At 46.1% G+C, this 22115-nt stretch overlaps 1 protein-coding gene across 1 annotated transcript in view; it reads left to right on the top strand.

The window, feature by feature from the left end:
* LOC120930475 (electrogenic sodium bicarbonate cotransporter 1-like) overlaps positions 1–22115 on the top strand; it is a 644541-nt gene that overhangs the window by 236949 nt on the left and 385477 nt on the right. The window contains exon 6 of the mRNA XM_040341656.1: positions 13548–13664. Within this exon, the coding sequence (XP_040197590.1) occupies positions 13548–13664 (117 nt within the window). The remainder of the gene's footprint in view (positions 1–13547; positions 13665–22115) is intronic.

Here is a 22115-nt window from a genome sequence, read left to right as displayed (position 1 = left end):
TCTCTCCAATAGGGATGAGCTCCGCGTTCGATTCGAATGTATGTTCGACTCGAACATCATCTGTTCGACCGTTCGTCGAAATACGAACAAAACGGGTCGTTCGCGCCAAATTCGAGTGACGCGCCATGGCCCATAATTCACTGTGGCATTGCGCGCTGATGATTGGCCAAGCATGCTGTATGTCCCGCATGATTGACCAATCACAGCGCCGTCAGTAAAGAGAGCCGTAATTGGCCAAAGCCAGGGTGGCTTTGGCCAATTATGGCTCAGGGCTTTAGCACACGCCCCACACTATAAAAGGCCGCCTGCAGGGCGGCCTCGTGTAGTGTGTTCCGGGCTTGTTCCAGTTCAGACAGAGCGAGAGAGAGAGAGAGATTGTCTTTTTCCTAGCTAGATAGAGCAGGCAGGCTAGTTAATTAAATTTACAGTGTGTAGAGGATATATATATACATCCCAGGACTTGTACATATCATTATACACTGTATAGTTTAGTTAGATTAGTTCTTCCTAATCTGTCAGGCAGTTGATTGTGCTAGCTGCAGTGTTCTCACGTGTTGTATTGCCCGTGTGCTCAGTGCAACCAAACCCACTTGGTGGATAGTGCAAGTGTGCTGCTCATTCATTTGCAACTAAACCCACTTGTTGCATAGTGCTAGTGTGCTGCTCATTACCTTGTGATTGTGCTAGCTGCAGTGTTGTATTGCCCGTGTGCTCAGTGCAACTAAACCCACTTGGTGGATAGTGCAAGTGTGCTGCTCATTCATTTGCAACTAAACCCACTTGTTGCATAGTGCTAGTGTGCTGCTCATTACTTTGTGATTGTGCTAGCTGCAGTGTTCTCACGTGTTGTATTGCCCGTGTGCTCAGTGCAACTAAACCGACTTGGTGGATAGTGCAACAGTGCTGCTCAGTCATTTGCAACTAAACCCACTTGGTGCATAGTGCTAGTGTGCTGTTCATTACTTTGCAAATAAACCCACTTGGTGCATAGTGCTAGTGTGCTGCTCATTACTTTGCAAATAAATACACTTGGTGCATAGTGCTAGTGTGCTGCTCATTACTTTTCAAATAAACCCACTTGGTGCATAGTGCTAGTGTGCTGCTCATTACTTTGCAAATAACCCCACTTGGTGCATAGTGCTAGTGTGCTGCTCATTACTTTGCATCTAAACCCACTTGGTGCATAGTGCTAGTGTGCTGCTCATCACTTTGCATCTAAACCCACTTTGTGCATAGTGCTAGTGTGCTGCTCATTACTTTGCAACTAAACCCACTTGGTGCATAGTGCTAATGTGCTGCTCATTACCTTGCACCTAAACCCACTTGGTGCATAGTGCTAGTGTGTTGCTCATTACTTTGCAACTAAACCCACTTGATGCATAGTGCTAGTGTGCTTCTCATTACTTTGCAACTAAACCCACTTGGTGCATAGTGCTAGTGTGCTGCTCATTACTTTGCAAATAAACTCACTTGGTGCATAGTGCTAGTGTGCTGCTCATTACTTTGCAAATAAATCCACTTGGTGCATAGTGCTAGTGTGCTGCTCATTACTTTTCAAATAAACTCACTTGGTGCATAGTGCTAGTGTGCTGCTCATTTAGGGTTGCCAACTCATCCCTTTAAAACAGAACACATATTAATTACACAGGTTCTGTGGCTGATTAAGGAGGTAATTAAACTCACTTGGTGCCTTATTTGCATTAAATTAGCCTCAGAACCTGTGTAATTAATATGTGTTCTGTTTTAAAGGGATGAGTTGGCAACCCTATGCTCATTACTTTGCAAATCCACTTGGTGAATAGTAGTAGTGTGCTGTTCATTACTTTGCACCTAAACCCACTTGGTGCATAGTGCTAGTGTGTTGCTCATTACTTTGCAAATAAACCCACTTGGTGCATAGTGCTAGTGTGCTGCTCATCACTTTGCATCTAAACCCACTTTGTGCATAGTGCTAGTGTGCTGCTCATTACTTTGCAACTAAACCCACTTGGTGCATAGTGCTAATGTGCTGCTCATTACCTTGCACCTAAACCCACTTGGTGCATAGTGCTAGTGTGTTGCTCATTACTTTGCAACTAAACCCACTTGATGCATAGTGCTAGTGTGCTTCTCATTACTTTGCAACTAAACCCACTTGGTGCATAGTGCTAGTGTGCTGCTCATTACTTTGCAAATAAACTCACTTGGTGCATAGTGCTAGTGTGCTGCTCATTACTTTGCAAATAAATCCACTTGGTGCATAGTGCTAGTGTGCTGCTCATTACTTTTCAAATAAACTCACTTGGTGCATAGTGCTAGTGTGCTGCTCATTTAGGGTTGCCAACTCATCCCTTTAAAACAGAACACATATTAATTACACAGGTTCTGTGGCTGATTAAGGAGGTAATTAAACTCACTTGGTGCCTTATTTGCATTAAATTAGCCTCAGAACCTGTGTAATTAATATGTGTTCTGTTTTAAAGGGATGAGTTGGCAACCCTATGCTCATTACTTTGCAAATCCACTTGGTGAATAGTAGTAGTGTGCTGTTCATTACTTTGCACCTAAACCCACTTGGTGCATAGTGCTAGTGTGTTGCTCATTACTTTGCAAATAAACCCACTTGGTGCATAGTGCTAGTGTGCTGCTCATTACTTTGCATCTAAACCCACTTGGTGCATAGTGCTAGTGTGCTGCTCATTACTTTGCAACTAAACCCACTTGGTGCATAGTGCTAGTGTGCTGCTCATTACTTTGCATCTAAACCCACTTGGTGTGTACTGCACGTGTCCTCTGCAGTTTGCACCTAAAGCTACGAGGTGTGTGTACTGACTTTGTCCTCTGCAGGCCATTATAATGTCTGGAAGGACAACAAAGAGAGGCAGAGAGTCACGAGGGCAAGCAGGCTCTGCATCTAAGGGGAAACATTGCTGGTGGTGGACACGGTGCATCCTCTTCAGCACGTGGCCCTTGGACACGCTCATCCTTCTTTTCGGGAGCTTGCCATGTTGAGCCTCAACATGCAGGCAAATTGGTAGAGTGGATGACAAAGCCGTCCTCATCCTCCTCATCCTCTTTCACCCAGGCTGAGCTTACTTTGTCTGGCAAAGCAACTGCCAAGGCATCCTCTTCCCTCTGCACAATGGCATCACTCACTCCTTCCCTAGTCCCACCATGTCCTCCTGATGAGTCCCCCGAACTGTTTCAACACAGTGTTGGGTACATGCTGCATGAAGAGGCGCAGCGTTTTGAAGGCTCCGATGATGGAACACAGATAGAGGAAGCTAGTAATGTGAGCCCAGAGAGAGGGGGTGCCCAAGAGGGACTGCAATCTGGCAGTCATGTTCCCCCAGCTGCAGCATACTGCCAGGTTTTCGACAGTGATGAGGAGGGAGGGGATGATGAGGTCACTGACTCTACATGGGTGCCTGATAGGAGAGAGGAGGAGGAAGAGGAGGAGGAGGAGGAGGAGGAGGCACAGGCACATCTCCAAAAAGGCAGGATGCCCTCCAGTGGCCAGCTTAAGGGCAGCACACCAACTGCATTACAACGCAGAGCTACGCCTGTGCAGGGCGCTGCTGTGTCTCAACGTTGCTGCAAAAGTTCTTTGGTGTGGGCCTTTTTTGAGACGTGCATCAGATCGCACCGTTGCTATTTGCAACATATGTCTCAAGCGTATCTCGCATGGCCAAAACATCAACCGCTTGGGCACCACATGCTTGACCAGACATATGTCGACCTGCCATGCAGTTCGTTGGCAAGCATACCTGAAAGACCCACACCAAAGTGGACCTCCTTTTGCCCCTCATCAGCTGGGATCTCCAACCCCACTAGACCCTCAGTCCTCTCTGAAGCCTGCACTGATAGGACTGAAGGTGTAGAATTAGGTGTGTCACAACCTAGTAGTACATGCGGGCAATCTACTATCTGTACACCGATGGCAGATGGTACCAGACAAATTTCCCTGCCCCAGCTGCTGCAGCGTCGAATGAAGTACTCTCCCAGCCATCCACATGCCTAGCGGTTGAATGCTAGCTTAGCGAAATTGCTAGCACTTCAACTGCTGCTTTTTCAGTTGGTAGATTCTGCCCCCTTTCGTGAGTTTGTGGAATGTGCGGTACCTCAGTGGCAAGTTGCCAAACGCCACTTTTTCTCACGGAAGGCGATTCCGACTCTCTACTGGCATGTGGAAGGCAATGTCCATGCCACGCTGTACAGGGCGGTCAGTGGTAAGGTGCATATTACCGCTGACTCATGGTCCAGCAGGCATGGACAGGGACGTTACCTCTCTTTCACGGCGCTTTGGGTAACTCTGCTGGCAGCTGGGAAGGATGCAGGGCAAGGTACAGTAGTGTTGGAGGTTGTTCCGCCACCACGCCTCCAAACCACTACTACGGGTTGTGACACACCTCTCTCCTCCACCCCCTCCTCTTCTTCTTCCTCTGTGGCCTCTTCCTGTGCTGATGTGTCCTCGGAACCAGCCGTGCTCCATAGGCGTACGAGGGGCTACGCAGGAATGCAGGCAAAGAGATGCCATGCGGTACTAGAGCTGGTGTGCTTGGGAGTCAGGAGCCACACTGGGGCAGAGGTTCTGTCAGTTCTGCAGGGGCAGGCTCAGAGGTGGTTGACGCCATGCCAGCTTAAGCCAGAAATGGTGGTTAGCGACAATGGCACCAACCTCTTCTCTGCCCTGTGACAGGGACAACTGACCCATGTGCCCTGTTTTGCTCATGTTCTGAATTTGGTGTTGCAGCGGTTCTTGGGCAGGTACCCAGGCTTACAGGATGTCCTGAAGCAGGCCAGGAAAGTCTGTGTGCATTTCCGAAGGTCATATAATGCCACTGCTCGGCTGACAGACCTCCAAAGGGAATACAACCTGCCCAAGAACCCGCCTAATCTGTGACATGCCCACCAGATGGAACTCTACATTGGCCATGCTGCAGCGGCTGCACACACAGCAGAGGGCCATCAATGAGTACCTGTGCCAATATGGCAGCAGAACTGGGTCAGGGGAGCTTGGGTTTTTTTTCCCCACGCCAGTGGGCCTTGATCAGGGATGCATGCACTGTCCTGTCACCATTTGAGGAGGCCACAAGGATGGTGAGCAGTGACAGTGCATGCATCAGTGAGACTGTCCCTCTTATTCACATGTTGGAGCACACGCTACGTGGAATAATGGACATGGCCTTTGAGGCAGAACAAAGGGAGGAAAAGGAGGACTTCCTTACCTCTCAAGGCCCCCTTTATCCAAACAGTGGTCCTGCTTGCCCGCCTAGCACACAGGAAGAGGATGAGGAGGATGAGGATGATTGTATCAGCAGCGTGGAGGTGGAGCCTAGCACTCAGCAGCAGCAGCAGCACTCTTCAAGGGATCACTTACAGTCCCAAGGAACCCATGGACTTTTACGTGGCTGGGATGAGGTGGCTGCGGATCCTGTAGTCCTCAGTGACCCAGAGGACTGTGCCCTGAATGCCTCAGCAAACCTACGCTGCATGGCCTCCCTGATCCTGCAAAGCCTGCGTAAGGATCCTCGTATTCGTGGTATCAAGGAGAGGGATCACTACTGGCTGGCAACTCTCCTTGATCCACGTTACAAGAGTAAGGTTGCGGACCTTATCTTGCCATCGCAGAGGGAGCAGAAGATGAAACATCTTCGAGTGGCCTTGCAGAAAGGTCTGTGCAACGCGTTCCCAGAACCTGGGGGATTACCAAATCCTGGTCCTGGACAACGTGTTGCTGAGGCTTCGGTGAGTCACAGAAGGAGCGGTGGAGAAGGTGGCCGTCTGACCCGATGCGTTCAGAATTTTTTTTAGTCCGCAGCCCCAAGGTATGACCGGTTTCAGCAACCATTGCCAGCGTCTGGTTTACATGGTGCGGGACTTGGACACCTTCCCCACTGAAAATCCTCTGGCTTACTGGGTCTTGAGGAAAGATCACTGGCCAGAGCTTGCACAGTACGCAATTTAGCTACTGGCTTGTCCTGCATCCAGCGTTCTTTCAGAACGCACATTCGGTGCTGCTGGAGGCTTTGTGACCGATCACAGGGTGCCGATCGACTGACCTTCATAAAAATGAGTCAGGCTTGGATCAACACCAGCTACCAAGCACCTGATGCTGATGTAACTGAATATTTTTTTTTAAATGTCAGATCCCTTGGAGACTGCCTATACTGATGCTGAGTGACTGTCCTGTTATTCTGCTGACTAAATATATCCTTTTCCTCCTCAATGATCTTGCTGATAGCGTGTAAGAACATTGTTGGTTCTGGGCACCGCCAGCAGTGCCTAAGGCCCAATTTTTCTGCCCCTGTTTATCAGGGGCGTATAATAAAAAATTTTGATGCATTACTTTTGTAGCGCCCCCCTTACTTTCAGTAAAGGCACTACGCTAAAGTTACTGGGGAATGAGAGAGAGTTTGCTCTCATTCCGAATTATGTTAAATTTGGCTGTCGCCAAATCTGGATGGTTCTGTGGGTCAGACTGCGTTATAGGGATGTGGTACCATCCCTTGGCGGCAGGTGGCACCAGAGAGGTCCAGGCGGAGCCGCTTTTTCCTAGCAGCCAATTGGAGGGGTTTTCCCTCGTGGGGCATACTGGGGAGGAGTATTTCTGTGGTAGAAGCCGTTGTTCTTGGTTCTTTTTGCGGGTTCCTGGTTCCGGGTACGGCACCCATCTTTAGGGTGTGCGCACATCGCAGGCCCCACCACTATGGCCTACCTGGCCTGGGGTCGCGCCCAACACAGAGTTCCTGACTCTGGGCCCTCATGGCCTGGGGCGATTGATGCTACCAGGGGCCCTAGTGACTTACTGGGTCCCCAGCTTTATTGAAGAGATCCTAAGCTACGTGCTGTGTGGTGGGGGATCGGCTCAAGGAGAACCCGGAGGCAGGTTGTCTGAGAGACTTGAATGAACCATCGGGGATCTGGTGACCGGGACACTGACAGGTACACTTCTACTGTCAACCGGTGACCTTAGCATAACTCATTGGGAGGATTCGCTCTGCTGTTCACATTGTTAGCGTTGAGCCTGTGGCAGAGGCCTCACCTGGCATCTAAAATTTAATATAAACAGAGCCACGTCCGTGGCGGGGACTTGTTCCTTCCCAGCAACCTTAAAGTGACACTTCGGCTGCCAGGCTCGTGGCAGGAGTCTGTCTGGAGGCACTTCACCCACTCTGGCTGGAGTGGTGACGAACTGTAACTACTACTACTGAGAGCAGGATTGCTTTCCTCTTATCCAGGCCTGATACTGCAAGGTTCTCTTACTTCATCAACCTTTCCTGTCCTACCTCATGTTGATGTTGGTCGTGTTGGGCCGAGAAATAAAGCATTCAGAAAACCTTATTCGCTGATTGGACATTCGTTTACTGCTCTACTCACTATCATCACCCCTAGACAACGATTAGAGGTAACTTAATACGCTGATCCCAAAACAACCAGCGGCTCCTGAGGGGGTAGCGCTACACTTTGCATTTGGCTCTTTGCTGCGCTCCAAATACAGTATCTGTGAGGGGTTGCAGTGTTGTGGCACCGCCTGCAGTGCCTAAGGCTCAATTTTTCTGCCCCTGTTTAACTGGGGCGTGTAATTACAATTTGTGATCTAATATTTCACAACAGGGCGTTCCAGCGCCCACCAAGACTAACTGTGAGGGCTTACAGTGTTGTGGCAACACCAACACCTAGGGCCCAAATTTATGCAGAGTATATACGGCAGGCCCCTACTTTCAAACATCCAACTTACAAACGACTCCTACTTGCAAAAGGAAGGAGACAACAGGAAGTGAGGAAATCTACCCCTAGGAAGGGAAATTCTCTTCTGTAAAAGGTGTCTCCTGTCCACTGATGCTTTATCACCAATCCTTGTTTCACAAAAAAAAACACATTTTCAAAAAATCATTTGTCATTGGGACAGAAAGTGAGGTGCAATCTTCTGAACAGATGCACACAGACAGCAAAACAATTGTTACATGGGTGATAACCCTTCTCTGTGTTTTCAGAAAAGCTTAAAAAAAGATTTTATGGCTGAAGCTACACTTTAAAGAAGTACCAGTTGAAAATTACAAAACAGATTCTACTTGACAACAAACCTACAGTCCCTGTCTTGTTTGCACCACCTGTATACTGCTGTTCAAAGTATATATGGCCAAAGGGGCTTGTAATGACCTGGGGGGAGGGGGGCAGGGAAACCCATGCTATTTTTCTCAGTGATTTTCATCCATATTGCAGGGACCAAACATTACATTAAAGCCGCAAGCAGTCTTAAATTACTTTTTTCTTATAGTAATCTCATTTTGTGCAGGGACAGTTCTAAACACGTGCCTGTGTTTTAATCTCAGTATAAATACAGCTGTTCTGTGAAGCCCTCAGAGGATTGTTAGCGAACCTTGGTGAACAGACAGCATTATGAAGGCCAAGGAACACACCAGACAGGTCAGGGATAAAGTTGTGGAGCAGATTAAAGCTGGGTTAGGTTATAAAAAAATATCCCAAGCTTTGAACATCTCACAGAACACTGTTCATCATCCGAAAATGGAAAGAGTATGGCACAACTGCAAACCTACCAAGACATGGTCGTCCACCTAAACTGACCGGGTCAGGCAAGGAGAGCATTCATCAAAGAAGCAGCCAAGAGGTCCATGGTAACTCTGGAGGAGCTGCAGAGATTCACAGCTCAGGTGGGAGAATCTGTCCTCAACAGTGTTCATAAACGCTGTCCTCAGGTCAGAGTTGGTCAGAGTTGATGGGAAGATGGATGGAGACAAATAAAGGTTGTCCTTTCTTAGAAGAAAACCTGTTAAAATCTGCAAAAGATTTGAGACTGGGGAGGAGGTTCACCTTCCAGCAGGATAACGACCCTAAACATACAGCCAGAGCTACAATAAAATGGTTTAGATCAAAGCATATTCATGTGTTAGAATGGCCCAGTCACAGTCCAGACCTAAATCCCATTGAGAATCGGTGGCAAGACTTGAAAATTGCTGTTCACAGACACTCTCTATCCAATCTGACAGAGCTTGATCTATTTTGCAAAGAAGAATGGGCAAAAATGTCACTCTCTAGATGTGCAAAGCTGGTAGAGACATCCCCAAAAAGACTTGCAGCTGTAATTACAGTGAAAGGGGGTTCTACAAAGTATTGACTCAGGGGGGCGCTATACAAATGCACGCCACAATATGTATTTGTAAAAAAAATTGAAAACCATTTATCATTTTCCTTCCACTTCACAATTATGTGCCACTTTGTGTTGGTCTATCACATAAAATCCCATGTGGAAAATTTCAAGGAGGTATGAATACTTTTTCAAGGCACTGTAAGTCATTTTTCTCCTTCACTGAAGTTCACTGATAGGTGGCACCGATAGGCCAAACTTATGGGCGGTACTGTTGGGCACTGATGGGTGGCAATGATGGGCATTAATGGGTGGCACTAATGGGCACTGAAAGGCAGCACTGATTGGTGTCACTGATGGGCACTGATTGGTGTCGCTGATGGGTACAGACTGACATCACTTGCTGGGAACTGCTAGGGCTGCACTGTAATCAGTGCCCTAATTGTCTGTACAGTCTCCACTGTGAGGAGATGCCGCTGATCGGCTCTCCTCACATGCTTTCATTTACATGTGATTGGCGGTTATTGGACATCACATGGGTAAAGAGCAGCATCATCGGCTCTTTACCAAGACCGGGGTCATGCTGTCATTGCTGTGTCATATTTTTCCTGCTTCATAACATCAATACATGTTCTAAAACCCGGTGGGCATGGATGGTGAGTAGTGATGTCGCAAACCTAAAATTTTCGGTTCGCGAACAGCGAACGCGAACTTCCGCAAATGTTCGTGAACGGGCAAACCGCCATAGACTATTGAAGTCTATGGCGGTTTGCCCGTTCACGAACATTTGCGGAAGTTCGCGTTCGCTGTTCGCGAACCGAAAATTTTAGGTTTGCGACATCACTACTCACCATCCATGCCCACCGGGTTTTAGAACATGTATTGATGTTATGAAGCAGGCGAATTTTAAAACCCACAGGGACTCTTTCTGGCCACAATAGTGATGGAAAAGTTGTTTCAAGGGGACTAACACCTGGACTGTGGCATGCCGGAGGGGGATCCATGGCAAAACTCCCATGGAAAATTACGTAGTTGTCGCAGAGTCCGTTTTTAATCCATAAAGGGCATAAATCACCTAACATTCATAAATTGTTTGGAATAATGTGCTTTAAAACATCAGGTATGATGTTGTATCGATCAGGTAGTGTAAGTGTTAGGCCCCATACACACGATAGAATTTATCCGCGAATACGGTCCAGCGGACCGTTTCCACGGATAAATCCTCTCGAGGATTTCGGCGGATTTTCATGCGATGGAGTGTACACACCATCGCATTGAAATCCGCGCCGAAATCCTCTGGCGATGACGTGTCGCGCCGTCGCCGCGATTATGACGCGGCGACATGCGCGACGCTGTCATATAAGGAATTCCACGCATGCGTCGCATCATTACGACGCATGCGGGGGATCCCTTCGGACGGATGGATCCGGTGAGTCTATACAGACCAGCGGATCCATCCGTTGGGATGGACTCCAGCAGATGCATATGTTCTGCATGTCAGCGAATATTCTATCTGCTGGAATCCATCCCAGGGGAGATATATCCGCGGAAACAGATCCGCTGCCGTGTACACACCATAGGATCTATCCGCTGAAACCCATTTGCTGGGATTTATCTGCGGATGGATTCTATGGTGTGTACGGGGCCTTAGGGTTACAGACAGGGTTAGGGTTACAGATAGGGTTAGGGTTAAAGATGTGGTTAGGGTTACAGATAGGGTTAGGGTTACAGACAGGGTTAAGGTTACAGATAGGGTTAGGGTTAGTCTGTAACCCTAACCCTGTCTGTAACCCTAACCCTATCTGTAACCCTAACCTTATCTGTAACCCTAACCCTATATGTAACCCTAACCCTGTCTGTAATAGGGTTAGGGTTCACAGTGACAGACCAAACTCTGACTATGTCCTCAGAACTTTTCGAGTTCAGGGTACGTGGCCTCTGAACACTGGGCATTATTCTAGGGCCAAAGGGAATCGCAGCACCATGACCACGACGGCCCCTGCGGGGTGGCCTGCCTCTGCCTGTCATTTTTCTTAGATTAGTTTAGTTGTACTATGCGTGCAAGCTACTGTGCCACCAGATATGAGATGTGGCACTGGACAGGTGGGCACAGTTTACCCTGTGAGGCAAAGACACCCTGGCAGACAAATGACTACTATTATGTATTGCAGTGAATTTTGTTTTTATATCTTATCAATTGTGCCAACACAATTCAGATGAGATGTGGCACTGGACTTACATAACACAGCACCCCACAGCTCTGGACCCCTTTACATAGCACCCTTCATCACTGGACCCCTTTACATTACACAGCACCCTGCACCTCTGGACCCCTTTACATTACACAGCAGTTTGCACCACTGGGCCCCTTTATATTACACAGCAGCTTGCACCACTGGGCCCCTTACATTACACAGCACCCCACAGCTCTGGACCCCTTTACATAGCACCCTGCACCACTGGACACCTTTATATTACACAGCAGCTTGCACCACTGGGCCCCTTACATTACACAGCACCCCACAGCTCTGGGCCCCTCTACATAGCACCCAGCACCACTGGACCCCTTTATATTACACAGCAGCTTGCACCACTGGGCCCCTTTATATTACACAGCAGCTTGCACCACTGGGCCCCTTACATTACACAGCACCCCACAGCTCTGGACCCCTTTACATAGCACCCTGCACCACTGGACCCCTTTATATTGCACAGCACCCTGTACCTCTAATCTAACTAAACTATACAGTGTATAAATATATGTACAACTCCTGGTGATGTATATATATCCTCTACACACTGTAACATTAACTGACTAGCCTGCCTGATCTATCTAACTCCAAAACATCTCTCTCTCTCTCTCTCTCTCTCTCACTGATTGATTAGCCCTAACAAGGGCTGTTTGGGGTGCTGTTCTAACAGCAGAGATCAGATGAGTCTTTCAGGACTGGAGTACACTGGCCTGAGCTATTGCTTTCCCTATAAAATCAGCAGCAGCAACACTGTCCCTCCTCTCACTAAGATTGTAGGTTCAGAATTAATCTAAAATGGATGCTGCCCTAGAGGTGGGAGGGTCAGGGAGGGAGGGTATGCTGCTGATTGGCTGGAATGTGTCTGTTGACTGTGAGGTAGAGGGTCAAAGTTTGCTCAATGTTCATTAATAGGAGGCGGGTCGAACATCGCATATGTTCCCCGGCGGCGGCGAACGCGAACAAGCGAAAATCGCCGCAAACTATTCGCCGGCGAACCGTTCTATACATCACTAATGGTGAGCTGATTCGGTGGTACAATGGGCCACTCGACTGTAAACACTAATAGGGTTTGCTGCACACTTTTCACTACAACTAATCAGTCTGATACTTATTGGCATTTATACTCACAGTAGCTTGAAGGACACCTTTTACATCAGTTTACAGCATTTACTTTATAAAAAATCCTTTTTGCGATTGAGAGTGTGAAGTTGACATTTTTTTGTTATAAAATCGGCACGCTCAATTTCTTTGAAAACATTTTTCGGCACACTGTGCTCAAAAGGTTGCCTACCCCTGCTGTAGGATATGCCACAGCAAAAATGACACAAAAATGTTAGTTTAAATTGCTGGCAAATGGCATTCGTAGCCAGCTTTAAAAAAATGTAAAAGTTAAACAGCACACCAATCCAAATATTCCAAAAAGACAGCCGACCCTAAGTGGGGTCTGCGTGCTGTGACTTGCGGAATGAGGATTTAAGTTGGTACCAGATGGGAGCTGTAACTGAGGGGGTGAGGTAGCAAGGAGGCAATGTGACCAGCTGGGTGAGGTGGAAAGGAAGGTACTTTGACCTAGGGGTAATGTGTGGAGACACTGGGAGACTAAGGGTGGGGCGTGAAGGGGCACTAAAGCTGCAGTAGGTGAGATGGAAGGAGAGCACCAAAACCAGGGAGAGTGGGTGGGAGAGGACCATTGAGATAATGGGAAGTGATGTGGGAAAGGAGCATTATGACCATGGGGGTTGAGGTGGGAGCTGACGTTGTGGGCGGGCACTAAAACTAGAGGGATTTGAGTGTGGCATAGAAGAGATGAGCTGCAGGGAACTGTGTGCAGGAGGGAAGTGGAAAGCTGTGGGGAGCTGTGTACGAAGGGAAGAAGTGACCTGGGCTGAATTAAAAAGTGTGAGTCAGGCAAATGTGTGAGTGGTTTGAATTTACAGATTACTCAGGATTCTTTTTTTACTATAGGATGGATTAGGATAGTAAAAGATAGGATAGGATAAAGGTCCAAAATAAAAATTCTATAGCACACTCTAGTTTTTATTATGTCATTTAGTTACTGTGTGGGTCTTCTTCTTCCATTTGTGCAACTAGGGAAGAATCAGAGCTGAAATGTATGATATTTTTTTATCTGTAACTGTTAATCGTCTTTCTTTTTATGTCTGAATTTTTTAGTACTTACATATGCTGTTCTTTTGTTTTTAACTAAGGAAGTTGATGCTGCACAGGGAAGCCAAAAATCACTTGAATGCAAGATCATACCACGAAGAGGAGAGGCTAGCATATGGTCACCCTCATGTCAGTGAAGAACTCCAAAAGACATCCAAGTATGTTTAATTTGAGGTCATTGATAACAATATTAAAAGTTAATATTTTACCTGACTCTATAGCTCATAGGATTCCCATTAAGTACGCCTACTATTATGAAAGGGTAATTGAAAGACCCCAATGTCGACAAAACTAGATACTCCAGTGCACTCTGAGCCCAAAATCCCAAACATTTATATATCCCAAATTCTGACAATTCCTGGTAGTGTAAAAGCATCTACCTGCCCTTGCTTCATGTATCTCCATATTACCAGTTCCATATTACCTTCAGAGTAGCAGACCAGTGGGAAGGTGTGGAGACCACAAGATGGGGACATTGATTCAGGGCACAGAGGGTGACAACCAAAAAAATATTCAGACTCTACTGAGCACCTGCAGTTTGTTTTAGGGCCAGTCGAATGCTGTTATCACAATTAGTGTAATTTAAGCATCTGTCTTTACAAGTATTACTAGTGTGGGACTAAAATGACTAATGACAGGAACACCTCTTATTTTTAAGGCAATTAAAGTGACCCTTTACTAGCAGAAATACTGGAGCTATGAGAAATTACTTTTTTAGAAGTGGATCGTTCTGATTGCCTGCCTCTCTTATTGTTCAGCTTCATTGCTTATAAAAATACTTTAAAAATACATATCAGGAGTTCACTGGCTGCCCACTTGTAAGTGTCTCAAGTGTCTATTAAAGTATAAGTGCACTTTCACTTTTCACTTAACACAAACAGAGACAGAGGTAGATGGGCCCCATAAACTTATGTGGGGCTCTATTGCTCAGGCACAGAAAGAGAACTTGCTGCATGGGATGTAAAAAAAATCATCAGATTGAAGTAAGAATTAATTTATGTAGGGGGGGGGGGGGGGGGGGGGGGGTTGGTTCAGCCATCTAAAAGAAGCAAAAAGTGTACTTATAATTGAAAGTGATTGTAAATGCTAAATTCTCTTTAAATTAAAATAACAAACATGTCATACTTGCCTGCTCTGTTCAATGCTTTGCACAGAGCAGCCCCAATCCTTCTCTTCTCAAGTACCTTGCTGACGTTCCTGGCTTCCCCTGGCCCTCCTCTGGCCCTGACCTTGATCCACCCTCGCTGACTGTTATTTGCAGCAGCATGCTGCTGTGTCTGAGCCAATGAGGAGGTAGAATGCCAAGAGACCACAGAAAATGCCAGCAATAGAGAAGACTGTTGGTTTTAGAGACCGATCTTTCTGAGCTCACGGTGCTTAACCCAACTACAAATAATTCTATCCATAAAATATTACAAAAGTATCAAAATCTTTATTCATTCCAATTGCAGAACAGTTTGGGGCAGATCCTCAAAGAAATTACGCCGGCGTATCTCTTGATACGCCGCGTAATTTCAAATTTTGCGCGTCGTATCTTTGTTTTGTATCCACAAAACAAGATACGACGGCATCTGTGTTAGATCCGACAGGCGTACGCCTTAGTACGCCGTCGGATCTTAGATGCAATTTTCCGGCGGCTGCTAGGTGGCGTTTTTCGTCGTATTCTGCGTAGAGTATGCAAATTAGCTATTTCCGACGATCCACGAGCGGCCGTCGCATTTTTTTACGTCGTTTTCGTATGGCTTTTTCCGGCTTATAGTTAAAGCTGCTATATGGTGGCGTACTCAATGTTAAGTATGGCCGTCGTTCCCACGGATAATTTTCAAAAATTTTAAGTTAAATTTTTTTTACGTCGTTTGCGTAAGTCGTCCGTGAATGGGGCTGGACGCCATTTACATTCACATCAAAACCAATGACGTCCTTGCGACGTCATTTAGCGAAATGCACGGCGGGAAATTTTAGGGACGGCCTTATGCCGCGAGAGATACACTACGCCACCGTAACTTACGGCGCAAATTCGTTGAGGATTCAAACTAAGCCTAAGTAAGTTACAGCGGCGTAGCGTATCTGACATACGCTGCGCCCGGCGCAGATCTATGTGGATCTGCCCCATTATCTTTACATTAATATTGGCAAAACAACCCCCCATTACCATTTATAACAGACAATGTTGTCTTTATACACATATTGTTGTCTAGACTTCATACACGCTAAATAATCATCCCTGTATGTTTGCCCTAACCTGTAATTTCCAGTTTAGGCTTATATCCTAAAATAGAACATACAGCTGCAAGGCTATATGACCTATAATGTCCCTTCTGGTATTATGGAATGCCCAGTTATTGTAAATCACAAAATTTGGGGCTGTATATACAGTACAAGTTCAACCATAAATCAGAATAGCTGCATGGAAAATTAATAGACCTCCACACAAAGTCCATGGCATAGATTGTTTTATAAACTAAAATAAGCATGCGTTTTCTGAAGCCAGTGATCTATAAGCACATTAATAAGCAAAGATGAGAGGGCTATGGTAATAATGCATAGAAAAAAGAGTCCCTAGTGGGGCAAGGCAGGATAATAAGCAGACAGGTGAGATAAAGTAAGCTAGAGCACAATCCTGTTAGAAAATTATCCATCTCATCCAGTGTCCCAATAGTTAATGGTGCTGAAAGCTTACCCGGCCTCATGCAGCAATGTATCACTGTTCTAATTTCCACCCATATCCAGGTTCTGCTTTTCTGGCATCAAACTGTATGCCCTCTTACAGCTCTTAGCTGTCACCACAGCTTTCAGTAATCATTGCTTAACCTTCTCTGATAATGTTCAGCCAATGCATGCTGTTTCACTTCCACATGCCCTAGTGGAGGGGGGGGGGGGACATAGGCATGGTCCCTGTGATGTCAAACAATGGCTAGTAGAATGTCAACGTATTTCACCATAACCATGGCTTCATCAGGACCTGCTGTCTCCTAAGCTAATTACTATTAAACCTTGCACGAAGCACATCCTCATCTGGCATTTAAAGGGGGCCCGATACAGGAAATGTACAGTCAGTATATTAAAAACTCCATTGTGAATCCCTGAGCCAGCACCCTCAATTTTAACACTGCTTTAGATCTTCTCTGCTATTTTTATCTAAAAGGGGGAAAGCTTTACATAGAGGTTATTCAATTTAAAACTCTGAAAGAATAAAATATTATGAGCACAAATTATTATGAGCTGGGAGACAAATTATTATTAGAGATACGGCAGCTTTTACACCTAATTCAGACAGGTAAATTATTAGCAAAAAAATAATAATCAGGGATTCTAGTATATCGTAGATTGTTCAAACCTTTTTTTTTTTAAGTCTCCAAAAAAAACCTGGAGGTTAAATTCCTTATTTATTCCCTCAGGGACAAAAGGTACCCAACTTATAGATTCAGAATTTTTTTCTTTATGTAAAAAAATGGTATTGAAATCACTTCATCTCTTACTCCTGTTTAATGCATAAATACCCTTGACTTTTAAACCTAAAAGCTTTAGCTTAGTGTAAGGTCAAAAAATGCTGAGCCAAATGACTCTTTGGTACTTTCTTTTCAATATCCCAGAGGTATACCCAAATCGTGGGTGCCTGACTGCCTGTTATACACTAATACCTGGCTGCCGTGGAGGGGAAGGAGGGGGGTGAGCTTCACCAGAAGGGCATTGAACAGCCTGCATTGATGGGCAATGGCGAGGCTGCCTATGGGCACTGATCAGGCTGCAATGGTGAGGCTGCAGATGGGCACTGATCAAGCTGCATTATTGGGCAATTTTGAGGCTGCAGATGGGCACTGAGCAGGCTGCGTTAATGAGCAATGGTGAGGCTGCAGATGGGCACTAATCAGCCTGCATTGATGGGCACTGAACAGGCTGCAATAATGGGCAATGGGAGGCTGCAGATAGGCACTAAGCAGGCTGCAATGGTGACAATTTGTCAATTGGCTTCAGGTGCAGGTACCCCCCCCCCCCAAGTGCAAAATGTGGCAGTGGAGGAGGGGAAGGTGAGAACAAGCAGAGATTCCCTTTAACACAAAGCTGTTTGGAAGGTTTCCTATCAGTCTGAATTTGCACAGTCTCCTAGAGAAACTTGGGTAACTTCTTTCACAAGAAATAAAGGTATGGTAGCCTGTGGACACTGTCAGATCTGTCCTTATGTAGAGTGGACAAGCGGGTTCACTGATGCGGATGGCAATAATACTTATAAGATCAAAAGCTTGATTAATTGTTCAACCACGCAGGTGATTTCCAGTTTTCAGTGCCCCTGTAGTAAATTTTTAAATTGTGAAAAGTCAGTTCCGAATCTGCATCAGTGAACACCTCAAGGATATAAAAAAAAAAGAACCAGAGATTCCATAGGCTCAGCATGTGGGAAGGTGCAGTGTGGTGCAGCGTTGGTAAACACACAGAGTCCGTTTGCAGAGAACAGAACTTGTATTATTGCAGAATCCAGTAATTCACAACAGACCTGGCAGGAAGGAACCCGAACGGGAACACTCAAGGCAATGACAGCAGTGTGTAGCCGAGTAGGTCTTGGATGTACCAACAGCATCTGCAATGAGGGGCGGAATGTGGCCTGTACAATCTGAGCCCAAATGGGTCTCTATCCTTTCCCTACTCATCTGGAACCTCTCCCTGCCTCTAATCACTGTCCCTGTCAGACGGGTGACCCTACATGACCCACACAAGAAAAGGGCGCAAAGCCTGGGAACCAGGGCCTTAAATAGGCTCTGCCTGACCCAAGATTGTTGCTTAAGTCATTGGGAGGCAGCATTCAATTGAATAGTTTCCCCAGTGACTCAGAAAACCATAGAGGAACCATGGGCCAGATTCACAAACGAGATACGACGGCGTATCTACTGATACGCCATGGTATCTCTGTTTCTAACTATGCGACTGATTCATAGAATCAGTTACGCATAGCTAGCCCTAAGATCCGACAGGTGTAATGGACTTACACTGTCGGATCTTAGGATGCAGTACCGCGGCCGCCGCTGGGGGGAGTTCTCGTCGTAAACCAGCGTCGGGTATGCAAATTAGCACTTACGGAGATCCACAAAGCTTTTTCCCTTCGTTAAGTCGCCGTAAGTGTTAGTTTGCCGTCGCAAAGATAGGGTACCTTTTACAAAGTGTAAAGTTAGTACACCATGTAAAAGTGTACCCGTCTTTCCCGCGTTGCTGTCAAATTTTTTTTAAACATTTTTTTTTCCCGACGCAACTTTTTTTACCCGTCGCGATTCACAAAACCATGGCGCATCGTAACTTCGCGCAAAGCACGTCGGGAAATTTGCGTCGGGAGCATGCGCAGTACGTCCAGTGCGGGAGCGCGCCTAATTTAAATGGGACCTGCCCCATTTGAATTGGCCCGCCTTGCGCTGGTCGGATTTAGGATACACCGCCGCAAATTTCCAGGTAAGTGCTTTGTGGATCGGGCACTAACTTGGAAAAATTGCGGCGGTGTAACTTAAATCGGAAAAGTTAAGTTGCGCCCGGGCTACGTGAATCTGGCCCCATGTTCCTCTTGACCTCCTCACCACCTGCAATACCACTGTGGTTGAATGCCACCTGCAGTGGAGAAAGTAGACTGCACCTGCCTACTGTACTATTCAACAGGGCTTCCTGTACAGGTGGGACATCCACAGGATCTATCCTCTCCTAATTGCCTGCTGGTTTGGTGGAACAGACACCACTTAGCACACAGGGCCATAGAAGGTTGTGATGGAGATGTCTCTTGACAGGATTAGGTCCCTCTGAGATTACTTCATGCACTGTATGAGGAAAAGGTTGTTCAACCTAGGGAGTATGTACACACTTGTGCTCCAGCTTACTGCCTCACTTATTCTTGGTATTTTTCGCCATCACCTAGTCGAGGTACTTGACATGATCCTCAAAGGTCTTGGAGAAGATAACGATGCTGCCCAAGTAGACTAGCACAGTCTCAGAGTGGAAGTCCCCCAGGCACCTCTCCATTGGGTGCTAAAACATGCTCGGGGCATTGCTCAGGCCAAAGAACATACAGTTAAATTCAAACAGTCCCAAGAGTGTGACAAAAGCAGTCTTTTCACAATCTTAATCCCACACTGGGAGTAGCCGCTTGCCAGGTCATAGGTGTAGAAGTACTTGGCTTGACCCAACACCATAAGTGACTCCTCTACCTGGGGTAATGGGTAACGATCCCGATGAGTGCAGTTGTTTATTTGTGGTAGTCTACATAAAACCACATACGTTTGTCTTTCTTTTGTACCAGAACCGCTGAAGCAGCCCAAGGACTATTGCCGCGTACACACTATCATTTTTCAACATGAAAAAAACTTTGTTTTTAAAAAACGTAATTTAAAATGAAAAACGACAACATTTTTTTTTCGAAAATGCTGCATTTAACGTTGTTTAAAAAAATGTTGTTTTTCGGGTTGTAAAAAATTGTGTGTGGGCTAAAATGACGTTTTAAACCCGCGCATGCTCAGAAGCAAGTTATGAGATGGGAGCGCTCATTCTGGTAAAACTACCGTTCATAATGTAGTAAGCACATTCATCACGCTGTAACAGACAAAAAAGCGCAAATCGTCTTACTAACAAGGAATCAGCTAAAGCAGCCCAAAGGCGAATAGAACTTCCCCTTTAGAGTACCGTTGTACGTGTTGTACGTCACCGCGCTTTGTTCATCATTTTTTAAAAACGATGGTGTGTGGGCAACGTCGTTTTTAATGATGAAGTTGGAAAAACGTTGTTTTTTGGACATGCTGAAAAACAAAGTTTTCTTTTTAATGCTGAAAAATGATCGTGTGTACGCGGCATATGACTCTCAAATCACCCTGCTCTGTAGCATATTACAGAGCAAATCTTTGACCTCTGGCACAACACTGGGGAAATAGGACGGCATTGTTTCCGAATGGGTGGAGTATTGCCTGTGGGGATTGGGTAATCAATGGCTTTGGTATAGCCATAATCGTCTTTTTTTTTTTAACAAATGTAAGAACTTTATTGAAACATTCACATGTCAGTAACATAAAACATATGCAGGGTATATTGAGAAGTACAGTTATACACGTTTGCAACACGAAGGAAAGCTGTACAAGAAATACCAATCAGACTTATCTAACAGGATAGACAACTGAAGTGGAGTAGCCATTTGCCCCCGTAGCCTGATTAATATCCTCCAGGACCTGCTCCCAAAAGCTATGTAGTGTGGGACAGGACCAAATCATATGCAGAAAGGAAGCCTCCATGTCCTCACATGATGAGGACCTATCACGGTTGAAGACGGCTAGACTAATACTATTAAGCTCTATGCACAAATTTTAGTTGGTGGAAGTACAATGAGGATAGGGGAGCAATTAGGACATTTGATGACAATTGACGCTCTACTGGATTTGACTCGAGTGCGATGCCGTTGGAAAACTTGTACTGGAAGGCATGTCTTACCTGCAAATATCTAAAGAACATCCAATTGGGAAGGCTATATGCATCCTTAAGTTCTGGGAAAGTGCTCAACCTAGCCTCCGTCACCAAATGTTTCAACCTCACTGTGACTTTAGAGGCCCATACCTGAGGATCAGGTATACTACGCATATGTGGGAGGTTGGGGTTACCCCATAAGGGCGTGCGAGGGGAAAAATAGGATTTTATGCTCACCGTAAAATCTCTTTCTCTGAGTTCATGGACAGACACAGCCTTAATCTTGACTTAGTGGGTATTAGCCTTCCTTTAGGAGTTGACTAGGCAGAAACTTATATAAAAGGTTAACTTATCACACACAGCCTATAGCCCCACCCAGGGGGCGGGCCCTCTGGGTATTACCTCTCTCTCTGCATCTCGCAGATCAGTTCGTCAAAAAGCAGTACAAACATAAAAAGGAGGGGAGGGTGCTGTGAACTCAGAGAAAGAGATTTTACGGTGAGCATAAAATCTTATTTTCTCTTTCGTTCATGGACGGACACAGCCTTAATCTTGACTTAGTGGGACGTCCCAAAGCAGTGTCAAAATGAGGGGTGGGAACAGCAAAAAAATTTAACTTCACCCCAAAACAGAGCTCCTCAACTGAGGAGTTGTAACTCTAAACAGTTGCCTGCAAAACTTTGCGGCCGAAGAAGCATCCAAAGATGCACTCACATCAACTTGTAAAGTTAAGTGAAAGTGTGACCGGGCGACCAGGTCGCCACCTTACACACCTGGGAAACAGACACTTGATGTCAGAAACCCCAAAAGGCACCATTGCCCTGGAGGCGCCCGACCCTTTATGGCGTAAGCCTGATCAGGATCCGTCGGGTCCACCTCGAAATGGTGGCCGATGAGGCCGCTGGGCCCTTCTTGGGACCAGCCACCGAAACACAGTGAGTCTGAACTCCGGAACGGAGCAGTAACAGACAAGTATATTCTCGGAGCTCGGACAGCGTCCGAGGAATGCCACGTCGTCTCCTTTGGATTCGACGGATGAGGACACAAGTATGGCAGTACAATGTCTCCCTTGAGATGGAAGGTCGAAATTACCTTAGGAAGAATCTAAGGCTGCAAACGCAGCACCATCTTATCCTTGTGGAAGATCAGATAGGGAGCCTTTCATGACAAGGTTGCCAGCTCAGAACCTG

Source organism: Rana temporaria, chromosome 3, assembly GCF_905171775.1.
Source record: "Rana temporaria chromosome 3, aRanTem1.1, whole genome shotgun sequence".
Classification (NCBI taxonomy): domain Eukaryota; kingdom Metazoa; phylum Chordata; class Amphibia; order Anura; family Ranidae; genus Rana; species Rana temporaria.
Note: the sequence above shows the minus strand (reverse complement) of the source record. Positions and strands in the feature narration are given on the sequence as shown.